This window comes from Nematolebias whitei, chromosome 4, assembly GCF_014905685.2.
Source record: "Nematolebias whitei isolate Nwh7 chromosome 4, NemWhi1, whole genome shotgun sequence".
Taxonomy (NCBI): domain Eukaryota; kingdom Metazoa; phylum Chordata; class Actinopteri; order Cyprinodontiformes; family Rivulidae; genus Nematolebias; species Nematolebias whitei.
In genome coordinates, this window is record NC_056501.1 from 8526371 (window position 1) to 8542865 (window position 16495).

At 42.8% G+C, this 16495-nt stretch overlaps 1 protein-coding gene and 1 pseudogene across 1 annotated transcript in view; one reads left to right on the top strand and one right to left on the bottom strand.

The window, feature by feature from the left end:
* Positions 1-1893: 1893 nt before the first annotated feature.
* On the bottom strand, positions 1894-10788 carry LOC119408644 (annotated as a pseudogene).
* Positions 10789-11450: 662 nt separating this feature from the next.
* Positions 11451-16495, top strand: part of b4galt1l (DP-Gal:betaGlcNAc beta 1,4- galactosyltransferase, polypeptide 1, like) — a 42236-nt gene continuing 37191 nt past the window's right edge. Inside the window, exon 1 of the mRNA XM_037675665.1 lies at positions 11451-12218. Coding sequence (XP_037531593.1) covers positions 11903-12218 — 316 coding nt within the window. The 5' untranslated portion in view covers positions 11451-11902. The remainder of the gene's footprint in view (positions 12219-16495) is intronic.

The following is a 16495-nucleotide window of genomic DNA, read 5'->3' on the forward strand; positions in this document are numbered from 1 at the left end:
ATATGACATGTCTTATTTAACACTGTTCATACCAAAGTTTAATTTAGAACAACATGTGTGATCACTGGTCAGATCACTGGTCAATGGATCAACATGCAGTGGAAGTTCTGCTGTTCTTCTCATTTGGTTCTGGTCCATGAACAAATGGTTGAACCTCCTTCAGTCTCACACGTCCTCACTGTGTCTCTGTGAACTGTCCTCTCTCTAAATGTGCCTGTAGCGTGACATTAGTTTATTTTCTTGCATGTTTCTTTGACAGTTAAACGTTTTGAGCGCTGATTGAAAATGTTTGTGCAGATTAAATTTACAGCTCTCACTTTGTGTTGTTGTGATGATGATGGTGCTCCTGCTGACTTGAGATGATGTCATTAATAAACAGTATAAATGGCAGTAAAAGTACTTTATTAAAGCTTGCTTTACATTTTACATATAATAAATTATTTGGAAATTTATTTTTGCACAATTAACACTTATTTTGTCATCTGTTATGATTTTACAGTTTCATTTAAATTAACATTTTAATCAATGAATTACAATTTATCCAATAGTTGTCAGGCTACAATCACCTCAGTTATCAGGTACTTGGTTGCCATAAAAAAAAAACCAAATACAACAATTATATTCAGTCTCTCTTGTAAATGAGTCCTCGTGGCTCAATGTGACGAACCTGTTTAAATAAAGGTTGAATTAATATCTTCTATAGAAATCAAGAATTTATCCAGATGATCTAAGGTAAGCTGGAGCAGATCTGAACTACAGGCATGGAGGACAAGGTGGAGCATTCTCATGCAGAGAACATCAGAAACAGCTTTACAACAGGTGTTACTCTTGATTTTTTTTTTAATTGTGTGTAGCGTTATAAAACACTGACATGGCTATATTGATCATTGTATTGCATATACATTTTTTTTTCTAACAAATATGTGTTTGCAGTCTTGTTTCCTTCTAAAATTTAATGATAAATGTATCAGCCGCTTCTAAAAATGCTTTGATAAAATGCATAGTTTGTGAAATAATCAGTAATCAGTTCGTTAATGCTCAGTAATTACTGAAAGACGTCAGGTAGAGTAAGAAAAGTCGATTTTTGTGTTGTGTTGCGCCAGCAGCTGCTCAAACTGACTGACAGCGATGAACTGTTTGGAACCAGAGCCCTATAAAACTTAACATTCCTTCTTTTGATGCTGATGCCATTTTATTTTATATATATATATATATATATATAACCTAAGCTCAGCTTTCTCTGATGCCATAAATATAACTGTTCTTATAGCAAAGTACCACATTCACTGTAGTAAGTGGAGGGATAACAAGCCCTCCTTCCCATGTTTTACGAACAAATTTAAGTCATATTATTTTTCATTAAGTAGTTAAAAAAAATAGAAAACTGCTAGAATAATTTCACAACAGATATCTAAAAACTTATTGTTTTAAGTTCCACATATAGTCTTGCTCCTTTGTGCTTTATGTATAAATATTTTTTTATCTTTCATTATTTTGTCAAAAGCCCTATCATGTAAAATGTAGTTATGACACCCTTCACAAGAGTTTGTATTTGTATCTTATTTTGTTCTGTTGCTAATAAAGTTCTAAATAAAATAAAGTAAAGTTAGAAAATTATCGTGCTTCCTGACATGTTTAAACTGTTTAAAATAAATGTTAAGCTGCAGAATTCTTCAAATGAGAAACAAATGAGGATATAACTCACTGAAAAACATGAAGGATAATCATGTTAAACTCCACAAATGCTTCACACTTTACTTCTGTTCAGTGCCCTGAAACGTCTTGTGTTGGAACTTGGTGCTAAACTGAACTGAACTCAGAAGCATCTTGGTGCTGCTGCAGCTCCTTCCTTGTAGGGGGCAGTCTGCAGCAGGTGACCCTGGCTGAAGGCGCTCACCTGAGGCGCTCGTGCGCCTTCAGGACGTTCACAGGAGGCACGAGGACTTTGTCCGCGGTAAACAAGGAGTCAAAGCGGCCAGTCCTGCCGCGAGCTGCAATGCAGACATTAACGAACTCTGCACAAAAACAGAATTCAGCTCATCACGACGGGGTTAACCCTGTCATCTGTTTGAACTCATGAAACTCCTCATCCTTGATGGACTCTAGGTCTAGATCAGCGAGCAAGTCAGGAGGACTTCACAGGTTCTCTGAGGACAGGAATCAGTCTGAACATTTTTTAAGTATATTTGTTTTAACAAAGTTCGTGCTCAATAATCCAGGTATCAAATCCAATAATTCTCAGTCGGGTCATCTGGACAGTTTCTTTTTTTAATTTATTTTTTAATTATTTTAATAAAGAGACGTTTCACCCTCTATCTGGAGGGCTTCATCAGCTTGAGGAGTTCCAGTAAACTGTTTCCCCACCAAGCAGTAAATTCCTTAAGTGGACCAACCAGTTTGCTGGTTTCTGGGAGTTGTCCTGTCCCCTGTCGACTCCCCCAGGTCTCTTGGTGTGAGTTAACTACGGCCTTCCACCATAGTCTTCATGTCCCTGGAGGTCTCCCCCCGGGTTGCCCGAGGTTTCCATGCCACCTCGTGAGGTTTCCACGTCTCCAGGGGGTTCCACAACAGCTGCAGTCTCTCTGGCCTCCAAGTCAGATGCTACTTTACCAGCAAACTCCTCACTACTTGCTGCCCTCATCCCTGGTTCACCGTGGTCTCCCGGACGCCCAGCCAAAATGGTGCCTCGTGCTGGATGGTCGGTCGTTTGTGTCTTTCACGGCGTCTATCTTCATTGGTTCTCCACCTGAACTGTTGGGATGGTCTTCTGACCGTCTTCTTGAACTCTTTAGTGTTTACATTTTGTGCATGTGGCTCCATCCTGTTGATTTTTGTGTTTTTCCTTGTGTTCCCCTTGTGCCCTCCATCCTCACGGTCCCCCCCTTCTCCCACCTGAGTTTTGGGGTGTGGGTCTTGGGATGTCAGGGGGTGTCCTGGGTGGGGGGAGTACTGTGAGGATGGTGCCCCCTTGTCACTTCCTAATCATCAGTCACCCCGTTTCCCACATCTGTGATGCATCGCAGGTGTTTGCATCATATCTCGTCAGCTTCCCTGTATTTAAATCTGTGTCTCAGTGTTTCTAGTTGTCTGGACATTGTCTGGTGATGTCTCCTTTGCTCCTCATGTTTTCTCTACGTGTTTACTGGATAAGTAAGTTTTGCTGCCCCAACAGCTCTTTTATTTATTTAATTAAAGTATTTATGTTTTACCTTCTGGATCTCAGAGTCCTACCTGCATTTGGGTTCAAACACCGCACCAGCTCGTAACACATTTCTGTAGATGAAGACTCGCAGTCGGAGGCCTCCCAGGGTCTCCAGCTCCTGACCGTGGTTCAGAGACTTGAAGGACAGCTGCTCCTCCAGGATTTAATTAGTCATCAACTTCTTCATCTCAGGTGTCATCGTCACACCTCCTGGAGGAGACGCGGTCAGGTGGAAGTGTCAAACACGCCCGCTTCCTGTTACTCTGCCAGCGTTAAAGTCCTTTGAAGGCCTCGTTCAGAGGAGCCAGCATGGTCAGAGCCTCCGAGCCCGTCAGGTGGGAAGAGAGACCAGCATCAACAAACAATTTGGTTGCCACGGAAACAGATGAGCCCTCAGCCAGTTCCAGGAGAGTTTTAGCTACAGTTGCAGACGACAAGTGATCACAGAGAAGTTAATCTCAACATTAACTTGATTTGACCTCAGATACAGAGATTGCAGAATGTGTACCTGTGTCTGGGATGAGCAGCTCGTTGATGTAGTGGATGACTCCGTTGGTTCCCAGTTGGTCCTTCTTGGTGATGATGGCCTTCCCGTTCAGAGTTATCTGGTCTCCGTCACAGCCGACTTCCAGTGAAGTGCCCTGTAGAGTCTCCATCGAGGCCCCTGATACGATTGACTCTGCGCACTGCAGGTGCTTCAGGATGTGGTAGTTGAGCAGGTCTGGATTGGGGGGCAACAAATGAACGTAAGGGTTTTGAGTAGATACAAAATAGCCTGAAATATATCAGCCTGATGGTCACCTTTCAGAGCCACAGGGTCTCCCAGGATCCTGTTCAGGGTCTCGCGAGGATTCTTCTCAAAGGCGTCGTTGGTGGGAGCGAAGATGGTGTACTGACCTTCACTCTCCAGCAAGGTGGTCAAACCTGCAGCAGCGAAGGCCGCCTGCACCGTCAAGTAGTAAAAACCTGATCACATAATCTGCGCCAAATCGAGTTCAAAGGGTTTACGACAACTTTTCACTTTTCACTGTACAACCAGATATGGACGATTACATCTTCTCATGGTCATCTTTGTTATAAAATCATGTTGTAAAAATACTCCTTTTACTTTTCAACTGTCTAAACCAAAGTTTGAACAAAAGACAAAGCTCTCTTTTCTGTAACATCATTTTTCTGGAAGTAATTTATAGAAAACAGGAAGTCATTAACGAATTGATTGACAGTTTAGTTTACTTACACGCAACGTTTCCAGGTCTTCGTCGACGTCGATGATGGTCTGCATGTCGTTTGAGATGGCAGTGATGATGCGGTCGATGATGTGCACGATGCCGTTGGTGGCATGTTGGTCAGGTTTGATGAGACGTGCACAGTTCACTGTTAGGAGTTAAACTGTTAATGTGTTATTCAGATCATACAGTAATTGTTACCAATCAGACTTCTTATCAGATCATTGAGATGTTGATCTAAACCAACAAAACAAGACAGAAAGGACAACTTCCAGACTAGTAGGATACATTGGATGTTACAGTATGAAGGAAATTATTACTGTTTTACTGTGCTGTGGATTTTCCTGCTTTAAGTTGTCTCAACACCGAAACAGGTTAAATCAAAGATGTCTTCAAAAATGGTCTATGAATTTGTTTATTGCAATAAACAGACACCGATGTCACAGAGCCTGAGGAAATGGTGTGTAACAGAAAGTTCAGTCCAGTTTTATAGCTTGTTCATGTGATGGCAAAAGACAAGTAAAATGGATCAGGAAGGAACTGTGCTCTGTGTTCTTTGATAACTGGGCTTCTCTTATGCACTCTGTTCCAGTAAGTTTAAACCTACCAGTTAGACAAGATATCATTGTATTTGAGATGTAGATGTATTTGTTCTATTTTGATAAAACAGGGAGACGCATGATTCATTATTATTTCAAAACATTCTGAACATAGTATTTTCCCCCTGTGAAAACAGGCGCATACATATTAGTTTTATACAAAGTATGTAAAAGTACAAAAGTTATCTATAACAACTGCATGTTACATGGTAATGCGTTGCATTGTGTCAAAACGTGTAGCATACATGAGTTATGGAGGAAGAAGAGTGACACTTGCTCTTCACTTTACTACGCTTATTTTGCACTCGTCAAAGCACCAGCAGGTCTGTTTACGAACCAGCAACAGCTTGATGTATTCACCCTGTGATAATCTGAACTAGTAGCATCAGTTAACTATATAGAATTCTATACCAGAACATGAATATTCATCCAAATGAGACTGAAGTAGTCTGGAAGTGTTATTACTAAATAATCAAAAATGGAATCGTGATTATCAATGACGGGCTGTTAGGTCCCTGTATGACCGGTGTCAGAGCCTGGTCCGCATCGCCGGCAGTAAGTCGGGCTCGTTCCCAGTGAGAGTTGGACTCCGCCAAGGTTGTCCTTTGTCACCGATTCTGTTCATAACTTTTATAGACAGAATTTCTAGGCACAGCTAAAGTGTTGAGGGGATCCGTTTTGGTGGCCTTAGAATCGCTTCTCTGTTTTTTGCAGATGATGTGGTCTTATTGGCTTCATCAAGTCGTGATCTACAGCTTTCGATGGAGCGGTTTGCAGTCGAGTGCGACGCGGCCGGGATGAGGATCAATTCCTCCAAATCCGAGGCCATGGTCTTGAGCCAGAAAAGGGTAGAGTGCCCTCTCCAGGTCGGGGAGGATGTCCTGCCCCAAGTGGAGGAGTTCAAGTATCTCAGGGTCTTGTTCACGAATGAGGGAAAAATGGACCATGAGATCAATAGGCGGATCGGTGCAGCGTCGGCAGTGAAGCGAGCGCTGTATCGGTCTGTCGAGGTGAAGAGAGAGCTGAGTCAAAAGGCGAAGCTCTCAATTTACCAGTCGATCTACGTTCCCACCCTCATCTATGGTCATGAGCTTTGGGTTGTGACCGAAAGAACGAGATCTCGGATACAAGCGGCTGAAATGAGTTTTCTCCGCAGGGTGTCTGGGCTCTCCCTTAGAGACAGGGTGAGAAGCTCGATCATCCGGGAGGGACTCAGAGTAGAGCCGCTGCTTCTCCACGTCGAGAGGAGCCAGTTGAGGCGGCTCAGGCATCTGTTTAGGATGTCTTCTGGACGCCTCCCTAGTGAGGTGTTCCGGACATGTCCCACCCGGAGGAGGCCCAGAGGAAGACCAGGACATGCTGGAGGGACTATGTTTCTCAGCTGGCGTGCATGGGAGTGCCTCGGGATTCTCCCGGAGGAGCTGGACCAAGTGGCTGGGGAGAGGGAAGTCTGGGCCTCCCTTCTTAAGCTGCTACCCCTGTGACCCGACCCCGGATAAGCGGAAGAGAATGGATGGATGGATGGATAATTCATGTTTTAAAAATGTCATAATCAAATAAAACAAACTTCATTCATGCATATCCATCCATCCATTATTTTTACCCATTTCTTCCTTTTCGGGTTGTGGGGGTCACTGGTGCCCATGTCCAGCCATCACTGTGCTAGAGGCGGGGGACACCCTGGAAAGAAAGGCCCCTGGCTGGGACTTGAACCAGGGCGACCTGCTCACTGAGAGGCGGCAGCTCTACCAACTGCGCTACCGTGCTGCCCTCATTCATGAATATGTTTTACTCAAAAGCTTCAAAGAAATTATTGAGATCCTTGGGTTTTAGTTTCAGACCCATTTGTAGACAGGCAAGGAGAGCAGGAGCTTAAATAAAATAATTTATTAAAACAACAAAAGAAAAGGCTGGCGAGGCAACAAAAACTCACACAGGCGAGATGCAAACAGGAAACAGGGCAAAACAGATTATCAGACGAGCAGGACAGAACGGGTCATCAGATAAACAGGGACATGACAGAACGGGTCATCAGATAAACAGGGACATGACAGAAAGGATCATCGGGCGACACAGGAACAGGCAGAACAGAGGAGGACCGGGACGTCTGTATGTGTAGAGCACCGAGCGGACGTTTGAGTAGTGAACAGGAGAGGTTATAATAAGGCAGAGGTACAGTGAATAATGAGTGCACCTGGGATGATTGCTGATTGGAAACTGGTGTGACTAATTAGTGGCTGGAGCAACAGGCTGAGGAGTGAGTGAATAATGGCAGGGAACAGAGAGACAAACACAAGAAGCAGAGAGGAAAATAAAGACACAGAAACACAAAGACAGCGGACAGAAGGGCCAGATCATGTCAGAAATGTGTAAGCATCTATAAAACTGTAAGTGATTAAGTGTCCAGGGTAGTGAATGTGTGAAAACATCAGACATTATTCTGGTCGAAAGTAACTTTAAAGAAAACCAGTTCAGTGTGGTTATGAAAGGTGACATCAGGGTCAAAGGTCACGGTCCGGAGAGCACATCTTCCTGCTACACATTAGGATGTTGCAGCAGTTAAAGATGTTACAGCTTGTTAAAGTGTGTTGCAGTGTTTTTAATGCATTTTACAGGGTGTTGAAAAAGCTTAGTCTAATACAGCATGTTACAGGTGGCACAGCATTTTGTGTGTGATACAATATAATAGTGTGTTATAGTATGTTGGTAAGTCACAGAATGTCAGTCAGTGTGTTACATTGTATTAAAGCATGCTATGGTGTGTTGCAGCAAGATACTGTGAGTTACAACAAGTTACAGGGAGTTACAGTGTGTGACAACAAGTTGCAGTATGTTATTCAGTGTGTTACAGTATATTAATGCATGCATGTTGCAGCAACGTACAGTGTATTAATGCATGCATGTTGCAGCAACGTACAGTGTATTAATGCATGTATGTTGCAGCAACGTACAGTGTATTAATGCATAAATGTTGCAGCAACGTACAGTGTATTAATGCATGCATGTTGCAGCAACGTACAGTGTATTAATGCATGTATGTTGCAGCAACGTACAGTGTATTAATGCATGTATGTTGCAACAACGTACAGTGTATTAATGCATGCATGTTGCAGCAACGTACAGTGTATTAATGCATGCATGTTGCAGCAACGTACAGTGTATTACAACAAGTCACAGGGAGTTACAGTGTGTTACAACAAGTTGCAGTATGTTATTCAGTGTGTTACAACAAGTTGCAATATGTTATTCAGTGTGTTACAGTGTATTAATGCATGCATGCATGTTGCAACAACGTACAGTGTATTACAACAAATTACAGGGAGTTACAGTGTGTTACAAGTTGCAGTATGTTATTCAGTGTGTTACAACAAGTTGCAGTATGTTATTCAGTGTGTTACAACAAGTTGCAGTATGTTATTCAGTGTGTTACAGTGTATTAATGCATGCATGTATGTTACATCAAGGTACAGTGTATTACAGCCAGTTGCAGTGTGTTATTCATTGTGTTCTACTGTGTCAAGTTGTGTGACAGAATGTTCTTTAGCGCATTACAGGGAGTTGGTGTGTTACTGTGAGTTACAGTGGGTTACAACAAGTTGCAGTTTGTCATTCAGTGTGTTCCAGTGTGTGTCATAGTGTTTTATAGTGTTGCAGCAAGTTACAGTGTGTTATTCAGTGTGTTACTGTAAATTAAAGCATGCTATTTTGCATTGCAGCAAGATACAGTGTGATAAAATAAGTTCCAGGGAGGTAGTGTGTTACAGCAAGTTGCGCTATGTTATTGTGTTAAAGTGTTTTATATTGTGTTGCAGTGAGTTACAGCATGTCATTCAGTGTGTTGTGTTTTGTGGTATATTTAAGTGTGCTATTCTGTGTGTTCTAATGTGTTACATGTTACAGTACATTGCAGGATGTTACATGATTTGTTACAGCAAGCCATTCAGATTTTAAGTTTTTAAATCATGTGTGTGTAATCGTGCTGAAGCATGTGTGCACAATGTGTTACACGGTGTGTTGTAGTGCGTTCTGTCACCCCATTGCTGTAGTGGTGGATGTGAATATGCGAGTCCTGGTACACTGAGGGGAAAGTGGATCCATGCTTCAGCTCCTCTGTGGTCAGTCGGTGGTTCACCATGTGATAATGAAGAGCGTTTAGCAGCTCAATGTTCACGTTGCTCACCAGAGCGTCCAGGATCTCCTGCAACACAAAAATCAGTGAGGTTCTATTGATAAGACAGATCTTGGTTGGCAGGCCTCAGACTGACGAAGTCTTTCAGATAAAAGACAAAATGTTTCTCCCAAAAAGAAACTGACCAGATGACATAATTTAACCTTTTTTTGTGAAAACGTTTGGCTTTGCCTTCGTACGAATGACAGTTTTTATTTTTAATTGTTGAATATTTTCTACACAAAAGTCTGTATGTTTGAGGGCTTTCTTCCGGAGACACTTCAAGTGAAATTTGATTTGCTTAAAAGGTGGTATCTAAAGACTGATTGGTTGATTCTCTGCCTCATGAAGGCCTTCAATAAAGATGCGCCAAAGAAAACAGTAACTTATGTTTTATTGACTTTATATTGTCCTGAAAATTAAGCAGAAGAACTGGACTTCTTCAATGATTCTTAAAGGTGTTTGACTTCTTAGCTGAGTTTTCTTAATCATAATATTTAGATGAATAAGAATTCTTCTGAAGAGATGCCTTCACAGTCTGAGGAACCTGGTTCACTTTAGGGATGAAAAAACGAGCACGAGTTACCAAGTTGGTGTGGTCTGCTGAGACTCCTTCCTGAGAATAAAGAAGGCTGACAATTAAAAAGTGCTTCAACAAAATCATTAATTTAAGGGTGGCCACGCTAATTCAATCAACCAATAGCTTATTTTTATATTTTATATATATTTTAGAAGCATAAATCCAGGTAAATAACAACTAAATCAACTGTAATGGTAAATGTTGTAAATTTTCCTATGGGACAGATCTATGCAGACAGATACATCTATGGGACAGAATAGTGCAGAACCACTAGGCTGAGGAACAGCTTCTACCCTGAAGCTGTTAGACTCACAAATCCCTATTCAGGATTATTAATGTGAAAATTACTGTGGAAAAAAATCACTGTAATGCCACTTGATTGTTGATATGTGCTGCTGACTATCCATGATGCTGATCTCATGCTGCTGATTTATTTCATGTTGCTGTGTTCATTCGTCCTCATCTGCTCACACAGACTCATGTTCGTGCTGCTGTTGTTTAGCACATTGTTTTGTACTATTAGTGCTTAGTATATTCTTAGCTTAGTGTATTTCTTAGTTCATATCTTCTTATTACTGTTTTTCTTTACAATTTGCATTTTTGTTGGATGTAACTGGGACCATGTGTACATAGTTTCATTCCACATGTACCACATGTGGTGTGAATTACAATAAAGACACCTTGACCATGATCTGGTTGGCAGGCCATAGACTGAGGAAGTCCTCTGGATGGGTGACGAAACATTTCTCACTTAAAGAAACTGGTCCAGATGACACAATTTAACCTTTTTGTTAACTCTCGACCTTGACTTCTCTAAGTGCCTTTAAACATCTGTTAAGTTCCTGGGGAAAACCGATGCAGACATGTTCCTCTTTTTAGTTTTCTACACCGCCCTACAATCTAGCTGTTTTTCTTCTACTTTGCCTTTTAGTTACCATTTTATTTTCATTTGTAAAAAAAAATTGCATCCTTTATGATTATCTATTGCTGTCTTTGTTGTCCACTGTTGTCATCACTCTTTGTTAAAATCAGGTCTCTTGTAAATGAGTCCCTGTGGCTCAGTGGGATTAACCTGTATTCAAAGGTGGCGCAGAGGTTAGAGAGGTGGGCCTGTGATCCGAAGATTGCCAGTTCCCCGGCCCTGACAACATCAAAATTGTGGGTGGGGTAGGTGAAGCACCCACACTTGCCCCCATCCTCATTCGCCCCACTCTGGGCCCATGAGCAAGGCCCTTAACCCCCCATCTGCTCCCTAAACAGGTCTCTCTTGAAAATGAGTTCTCGTGGCTCAATGAGACTACCTGGATAGTTAAAGGATAAATGAAAATACAAAAACAACTGGACTTTATTTGTAACAGAAGACGTTTCGCTCCTCATCCGAGGAGCTTTCTCAATTCAAACAGCAATGAGTGAGGGAACAGGTGGAAGAGAACTTGGAGAGGTGGAGGTATGCACTTGAAAGAAGAGGAATGAAAGTCAGCCATAGTAAGACGGAGTACATGTGTGTGAATGAGAGGGAGGAGGTGGAACAGTGAGGCTACAAGGAGCAGTGTTCACAAAGGTGCAGGACTTCAAGGATTAACCTGGATAAATAAAGGTTGAATGAATGGAAAAAAAATAAAAATTGTTCCAGGTTTTATTTTGAAAAGCAGAAACCGGAAGTGTGTGTCATTTCGTCATCCGGGCAGATGGAGTTCGTTATGCTGACGGCAAACTTCGTGTGTTTCTTCCCAGCGCCATACGTCAGCCAAAATAATCTTTAACGGACCTGTCGACACTTTATAAGAACTTTTCTGGGTTCGGACAAGTTTTCGTGTTCCGGTACCGCTCTGAAAGTTTCCGGTGTTTGTGAGTTTGTGAGTCAAGTTTTCCCCCAGCTTGTAAACCTGGGTGGACGGGAAGCTAACGCTGCTCCAGCTCTTATCAGGCTCGGCTCTGAGCCGTCCTCATTCCGGAAAACTGACGGTAATTGGATCGAACTACGGAGGCGAAAACATCAGGATTCGTGGACCGAACATGGACCGTGAGAGCAGATAGCGTCAGTTAACCGGGAACCGGAAACGGCTGCTCTTCGCCTCCCGCTGCTCCAGGTTTTAAGTCGTTCAGCTCGGAACCGACTCCACCAGGATGCCTGTTGACGCCATCAACTTCGGCTTGCTCCACCGAATCTGCAAGTTGGTGGTTCTTCTCTGCTTCCTGCACATTTTCGTCACTGTTGTCTTCTATGTCCGCTCCATGGACATCCGCATCTCCTTCGCCCCAAAGCTGCAATCCCACCATAATGTGACCTGGCCCGTACAGGGCACAGTCGGGGCCATCACCTCCAGAACCGAACCGAAGGTAGACCCCGCCGTGGGGCAACCCCAGGACAAGCCGGAGCAGAAGACCACACAGGAGCCGGTGAAGAAGCTGGAGAAATGCCCAGAAACGTCACCTCTGTTGGGTAAGACCGGTCAGACAGTGGACCACTCTAATCCCAGAACCAAAACCAGCAGAAGGTTAAAGCGGTGTTCCTCAGGGCAGCAGCTGGACTTGACTTGTTGCTTCTGGAAGAAACTAAAGTTGGACCCGAGAGGATCGAAATGACTTTCGGAACCAAGAAAACAAGTCCAGCTGCTTTCTCTCTTTAAGAGCTCGTGAAAACAATACACAACTCCAAATTTTACAGTAACTTTACTTGGAGAAATAATCAAAATATTCAAAATATTTACAGAACATGAGCTACAGAATTCAGTACATCTGACTATACACTGGAACACCGTTGAATAGTGATGGTCAAATGAAGCAATAAAGCAGTATTGAACCACTTTGCCATTTGTATTGAACTTGGGTTCATTCATTCAAAGGTTCATTTCAGTCACATCTAGTGGTGAAATATAGTATATATTTATATATATATTTAAATATGTGTGTCCTCCCCCCAGAAAAATTGGAATAAAAGATGCCATTTCCTTCATTTTGGTGTATTTTAACAGGTTGTTAAACATTTGAATAAACTGGTTAAAAACAGGTCTCTCTTGACGAGGCTCAAGGCGAAACCTGTATAAATAAAGGTTGAATTGAAATTACTATGCCTGTGTATGAATGCACGTCCTTGACAGTCTGTCAGGTGTCCTAACATCCCCCCCCCCACACACACACACACACACACATACACACACACACACACACTGCCGACCTGAACTCTTCTCAGCTGAATTCAGTCCTGTGTGTTCTGCTCCAGTCTCACTGCCATCCATCCATTTATTTTAGATAAATTGTCTTTTCAACATTTTGGTCGCTGTTATTTTGACTAATTAGTGCCGTTGTTTTGATACTTGATGTAATACACATCAAACATTTCACTCGTTTTTTTTTTTTTTTTTTTTACCGTAAGCTTATTTATTATGTCTGAAATGTTATGCACTGTAATGTATGAAGGGGTTCCGACACAGCAGTTGTGCACGCGTCCTGCAGAGCTGTGTGGAGACGCTGTGTGTAAAACAACTGTCTCAGGGCGCACAGCTGGAGGAGGATGAAGACGCTCCCCGTGGGACATGCAGTCCGTGTCTCTGCTGGCAGGAGCGTGGCGCGGACAGAACATCCACTCGTTGTACTTTTAATAAATAATCAAAATAAAAATGCGCAATGACTTTGGACTTTTAGGGGCGGAGTTGGCGGATCCGAGCGGTCAAAATTATAGAGTTCCAGGATCTTGTTCTGACAGGATCCGGCTCAAATGAACCACTGTCTGAATGTAAAAAACAAGAGCTGTTCATAACGTATAATACGTGTAGAACGGGGATGTGAACCGGGGCTTGAGCATCTTAAATACACTGAATCACGCCAAATTGAAACTCCGCCTGTCAACTCGAAGCAGTCAGCTGACTCGGTCTGAATGAAGCAGTGAAGTGGTTCACACGTCATCTGTGACGTCACATGAAGCGAGCTCCGGCCCACTGCTTCAGCATAACTACCCTATCGAGTTTGAAGCGTGCTTTGAAGCTTCGGTGTTAGAGGTAACATCACTACCATTGAACTGGAACCTGTCACTGGAGCACAACACTACACTGGAAGATGGAAGGAGTACTTTGAGGAGCTAATGAATGAAGAGAATGAAAGAGAAGGTTGTAGAAACTGTGAACCAGGATGTGGGAATGATGAGTGATGGTAAAGTCTGGAAAGCTCTGAAAAGAATGAAGGGGAAGGCAGTAGGACCTGATGACATACCAGTGGAGGTTTGGAAATGTCTTTGAGCTATGACAGTGAGGTTTATGACTCAATTATTCAGTGGCAGATTTGAGGGTGAGAAAACACCTGAGGAATGGAGAAGTGTGCTTGTGCCCATTTTTAAGAACAAGGGTGATGTACAGAGTTGTAGCAGCTACAGGGGAATTAAGTTGATGAGGCACACAATGAAGATCTGGGAGAGAGTTCATGATGAGAAAGAGAACCACAGAGGCCATCTTTAAGTAAATAAATAAAAGATGCTGATGGCGAAGTACAGAGAGGGTCAGAAAGAACTCCATTGTGTCTTTGTGGATTTAGAAAATACATACAGTATGACAGGGTGCTGAGGGAAGAGGTGTGGTGAGATATGCTGTAGGAGTGACAGATGGATTCAAGGTGGAGGTGGGAGTGCATCAAGGATCGTCTCTGAGCCCCTTCTTGTTTGCTCTGGTAATGGACCGACTAACCGATGAGGTCAGGCAGGAATCCCTGTGGACTATGATGTTTGCAGATGACATTGTGATCTGTGATGAGAGTAGGGAACAGGTGGAAGAGAACTTGGAGAGGTGGAGGTATGCACTTGAAAGAAGAGGAATGAATGTCAGTCGTAGTAAGACAGAGTACATGTGTGTGAATGAGAGGGAGGCCGGTGGAACAGTGAGGCTACAAGGAGCAGAGGTCACAAAGGTGCAGGACTTCAAGGACGTCAGTGTTGGACCGTCTGGATTTCCACTGTCCAGGAACATGGGGAGTTTGGTAAAGAGGTGGAAAAGGGAGTCCAGGCAGGATGGAGTGGATGGAGAAAAGATTCAGGAGTGATTTGTGACGAAGGTCAAAGGAAAAGTTTACAAGACAGTGGTGAGACCAGCTATGTTGTAAGATAAGATTAGGAATGAGATCATCAGAGGTACAGCACAGGTTGAACAACTGGGAGATAAAGTTAGAGAGACCAGACTGAGATGGTTTGAACATGTCCAGAGGAGGGACAATGGTTTGGACATGTCCAGAGGAGGGACAATGGTTTGGACATGTCCAGAGGAGGGACAGTGGGTTTAAGGATGTTAGAAATGCAGCTGTCAGGTAAAAGACAAAGAGGAGATATATGGATGATGCAGTTAGAGAGGACATGGAGGTAGTTGGAGTGAGGACAGAGGATGCAGAGGACAGAGTGAGATGGAGGAGGATGACTCACTTTGGTGACCCTTAAGAGGTAAAAACTGGAAGAAGTTGTCGTCTCTGGAATGCATAACTGGAACATAACACTAGACTAAAACGCAAAACTGCTCTGATATCTTATTTTACACACATCACTGGAACATAACAGCACAACAGCTCCGTGGTTACCACTGTTGCCTCACAGCAAGAAGGTCCTGGGTTCAATCCCCGGTTGGACTTGGGGTCTTTCTGTGTGGACTTTGCATGTTGTTCTCGTGCTTGCATGGGTTTTCTCTAGGTCCTCCGGTTTCCTCCCACAGACCAAAAACATGCATGTTAGTCTGCCTTCTCCCTCGCCAAAGAGATCTGTGATCTCAATTGGATTTGCCTGGTTAAATAAATGTTAATAAATAAATAATAACACTGCACTGGAACACAACAACTAACAGGAACACGTCACTGGTGTGCATAACTGATACACAACACTACACTGCGACACATCAGTGAACACAACTCTACCCAGTAACATACAACTGGAGCACTTCATTTAACGTGACAGTTTCACTGGAACACAGCATTTAACAAGAAGCTGTCAGTGGAGCACAACACTGGAATACACCATTAAACAGGAGCTTGTCACTGTAACACAGCATTTAAATGCATTCACCGGTAACTGGAACACAAACACTACACTGGAAAATAAAACTACACCGAAACACAGCAATTAACAGAAACATCACTGGAACACATTAATACACTGGAATGCAACACCTGCTACAAAACACTAAAACAGAACGTTACACTGAAACATTACACTGGAACGTTACACTGGAACGTTACACTGGAACGTTACACTGGAACGTTATACTGAAACATTACACTGAAACGTTACACTGGAACGTTACACTGCAATATTACACTGGAACGTTACACTAAAATCTTACACTGAAACATTACACTGGAACATTACACTGGAACGTTACACTGGAATGTTACACTGGAACGTTACACTGCAACGTTACACTAAAATCTTACACTGGAACGTTACACTGAAACGTTACACTGGAACGTTACACTGGAACGTTACACTGGAACGTTACACTGGAACGTACACTGGAACGTTACACTGGAACGTTACACTGAAACGTTACACTGAAACGTTACACTGAAACGTTACACTGAAACGTTACACTGGAACGTTACACTGGAACGTTACACTGGAACGTTACACTAGAACGTTACACTGGAACGTTACACTGGAACGTTACACTGGAACGTTACACTGAAACGTTACACTGGAACGTTACACTGGAACGTACACTGGAACGTTACACTGGAACGTTACACTGGAACGTT